General features: G+C 42.1%; 1 protein-coding gene across 1 annotated transcript in view; it reads right to left on the reverse strand.

Annotated features, from left to right (window-relative positions):
• Nucleotides 1-2072: 2072 nt before the first annotated feature.
• The window catches only part of LOC103609829 (chromosome unknown open reading frame, human C10orf82), a 13699-nt gene continuing 11911 nt past the window's right edge, over nt 2073-3860 (reverse strand). Inside the window, exon 6 of the mRNA XM_008594105.1 lies at nt 2073-2077. Coding sequence (XP_008592327.1) covers nt 2073-2077 — 5 coding nt within the window. The remainder of the gene's footprint in view (nt 2078-3860) is intronic.

A 3860-nucleotide genomic window follows, 5' to 3' on the forward strand; every position in this document is an offset into this window, starting at 1 on the left:
CGTCGGGTTATCTTTTCATTCTTCTAGCAATGAAAAAGAATGAACTAGGATCCACAGGTACCAAAATAGGTAGATCCCCAAAATGTCTTGTTGAGGAGAAAAGCAAGTGACTGAAAGATAACCATTTAGGTGTAGAAATGACCACTTATGAACATTTTTATCTACAAAACACTGCCACTCACCACATATGTGGTATGAAATATCAAAACATGGCCTAGATGTCCATTTAGAACCTGTCTTTACTAGTAATGTCACATTTATTTTTCATTACAAAAGGATTTAAAGGAAATACAATAAAAGGCTCATCTTGGCTAATTCCAGGTGGTTATAATGGTGTTTGTCAATATTATTTTTTGTGTAGTGTTAATTTTTTATCCAAATTTAAGAGAAAAGGAGAGAGAGCGCTGGAGATGGACAGATTGAGTCTAGGGAAACTAAGGCTGCCCAGGAGCCCAGATGGATAAGGTTTGCAATATTTTGGAGTTCCGCACCTGAGGCTTATGAAAGGTGACTGCATTGGTTTTTATGGCTAACTCTTCCTAAGATGGTCCATGTCTGTATTTGGATTCAAATCCTGATTTATCTGCCACTATTTCGAGACACCCAGTCAGAGGCTCCCTCCTTTTTCTCTTGAGGACCTATATCAAAACGCTCCATCTTCAGTTTCTGACAGTCTTGCCGCTTGTCCCTAGTGTCACACTGTCATTTCTGTACCAAACAGCACTACGGATGAGGACCAAACCCAGGACCTGGGCAGCATTCTGCTGAGCCAGCTAAGACCACAGATGTGTAGACATCTTTATTTCATAGCATTGACCTGCCCAGACATGACCCACGTAATTCCGCAAAGATCTTCTGAATCAAGACATTAACAGTAACAGGTGTGATGAAAAGCCCTCCATGGAGAATCAGGCATCTTCATCCTGTCTTCTCAGCCTCCATAGGGGGAAAAAATGAATACTTTACAAAGCTATTTCATAAAAAGTGATGTTAAATGAACAACAAATTACTTTTTCTTTTACTAGCTTTTAATGCTAATAGTGCCATTTATTCCTGACCTTCAGAAATATGAGATATTTTAAATGACAACATAAAAAGAGTTCTTGTTTGAAAACCCAAGCTACTTTAGACTGCATATTATTACTTCTAAGTACAGCGTGTGTCAGCTTCATTCATTTCAGCATCCATTTATATCTAACTGGTATATATTTCAGTTGACATTTATTGTTCTCCTGCATACGTGTCAAATTCCTTAATGATGACTCTGACAAAGGCGTAGGACTCGGTATATATAAATTACATTTGCTACCATATAATCACTGTTATCTATTAGAATGCTATTTGTGACAAATGGACATTTATTGTTCTCCTGCATACGTGTCAAATTCCTTAATGATGACTCTGACAAAGGCGTAGCGCTCGGTATATATAAATTACATTTGCTACCATATAATCACTGTTATCTATTAGAATGCTATTTGTGACAAATGGTGTTCAAAATAAAAATCGAATTGATTTTTTGTGTTATTTTAATATTGTGCCGCTCACAGCAAGCCTTTGATTGAATCTTAAACACTTTAATGCTCTATTTTTGTTTGAGGCAGATCAGAAATGGAGTTTTTACTATTCACAAAGCTAAAACAATTTATAAAACAACAAAATCAAATTTCAAAAAGCATCTTTATTTTCAAACCAAGGGAATAAATTTGGTAAAGCTATCGTTACAACTTAATGACGAAAGCCACGCACTTACATTTAATTTCTGTGCATCCACTTCCATCCAAATTAGATTTTAACTTTAATGCAGGGTATGAAAAGCCTCTACGAGGCCTTTGTTTCTATCTCTTTTCCCAAGCAATCGCAGGCTTTCTCCCGGCTGATACAAGCTCCGTAGCATGCTATGTTTCCCTCCGTCTTGGCAGTGGTTTGGGCTACATTCTCAGTGTTCTGGGTGCAGAAGGTTCTGTTTCTGAGATCCTTCAAAGGGGTGTCTCTGAAGGGGGTGCCTGTTTGACCCACATTACTTACAAAATAAATCACAACGAGATCCTGGCTAGCACCATCCTCTTGGGTTAATCTGTGGTTTAGAGTGGAGTGGCTGAATTAGGGCCCAGAGGCCTCCTGTGTTTGTACACCCTCCAGGTAAAAAATGGTTTTCGCATTTTTTTAATGGTTTCTTAAAAATTCAAAAGATTAATAATATTTTGTGATATATATAAAAATAACATTTCAGTGTCTATAAATAAAGTTTTATTGGAACACAGCCATCCATTCACTTCCAGATCATCTATAGCTGCTTTCCCAGTCAAATGGCAGAATTGAGTAGTTGTGATAGAGACCATAAGCAAATAGCAGTGTTTTTAGGCAAACTGGCATTGGGCAGGGGGTCTGTTACAGCTGACAGACCCCAGACCCTGGATCCAGGGTCCAGGATTGTAGAGGGCAGAGGGGCTTGGAGCCAGACAGAGGGGCCCGGGGAAAGTTGCCTTTGTGTGGCCTTCAGGAGAACACCTATCAGAAAAGAAGTCTATAGGACATTCAGCTGGGTGCCTAGCTCCCCTGGGCCATTGAGTGCCTGGTGACCCTTCTTGATGGTGCCCCAGGCTGGTCAGGAGAGGCGAGGTGCACCCTGCCCTCTCAGTCTTCGGAGAATCCCAACAAATCTAATTTGAATCCAAATGCACACCTGAGGCTTTTGTTGGAGACACAAGTTTGCCTCTTCGGGGAGGCCATCTATATTTTGTGAGGGAAAGGGCCTGTTTTTGGAAGCCTGATGGAGGCTGGTGTACCCCACTCTCCCATCCCCACCTCCTGCACCCCCTTCCCCATGAGCTGAAAATAAGATGCTGCCAAGGAGAGGGCAGACAGATGGGGGCTCTGCCTGCATGGGAACCTCGCCTAAGGATTCTCACACTGGTGGGGTGCTCACCGAGGCCAGGCACCAGGGCAAACTATGTATATTTTAGGAAGAGGTCATTTGCTTAAGGAATCCAGAGGCCTTCTGGGAAAAGAGCCAAGACTATAACTCTTGAAACTCTTGGGGTAGGACAGAGGCTAACAAGCAAGTCCTAAGAGCAGGGTGGGGAGATGAGAAGGTCCCATCTTCATTGAGCCTGTTAACTGTCACCTTTTTTGTTATTGTTGTTCCTTTCNTACCCCACTCTCCCATCCCCACCTCCTGCACCCCCTTCCCCATGAGCTGAAAATAAGATGCTGCCAAGGAGAGGGCAGACAGATGGGGGCTCTGCCTGCATGGGAACCTCGCCTAAGGATTCTCACACTTGTGGGGTGCTCACCGAGGCCAGGCACCAGGGCAAACTATGTATATTTTAGGAAGAGGTCATTTGCTTAAGGAATCCAGAGGCCTTCTGGGAAAAGAGCCAAGACTATAACTCTTGAAACTCTTGGGGTAGGACAGAGGCTAACAAGCAAGTCCTAAGAGCAGGGTGGGGAGATGAGGGGGTCCCATCTTCATTGAGCCTGTTAACTGTCACCTTTTTTGTTATTGTTGTTCCTTTCTGGTGTTTTTAGCTGTGGTCAGCAGGAAACAGAAGGCCTGCAAGTTTTATGCCTGCAAAATGTCATGCTAAGCCCTTTATGTATATTTCATTTGATCTTCCAAAATAACCTCGAGGAAGCTATTATTATCATTTTATAACTAAGACAACTGAGGCTTGGAGCAGTTACGTTTCTTGCTCAAGATGACTCAGTAGTTAGTTATGCAGCAAAAATGGGTATGAGGCCCCCCGCAAAGCCCAGCTTCCAACATCTTTACCCCATTATACTGGCTCCAGCACGTTTATTCTATTTTTGTGTTCCTCTTTTTTACCCTCTCATCTGTTTTCTTTCTGAATTGATTC

The sequence above is a fragment of the Galeopterus variegatus genome, unplaced genomic scaffold, assembly GCF_000696425.1.
Source record: "Galeopterus variegatus unplaced genomic scaffold, G_variegatus-3.0.2 Scaffold10156, whole genome shotgun sequence".
Taxonomy (NCBI): Eukaryota; Metazoa; Chordata; class Mammalia; order Dermoptera; family Cynocephalidae; genus Galeopterus; species Galeopterus variegatus.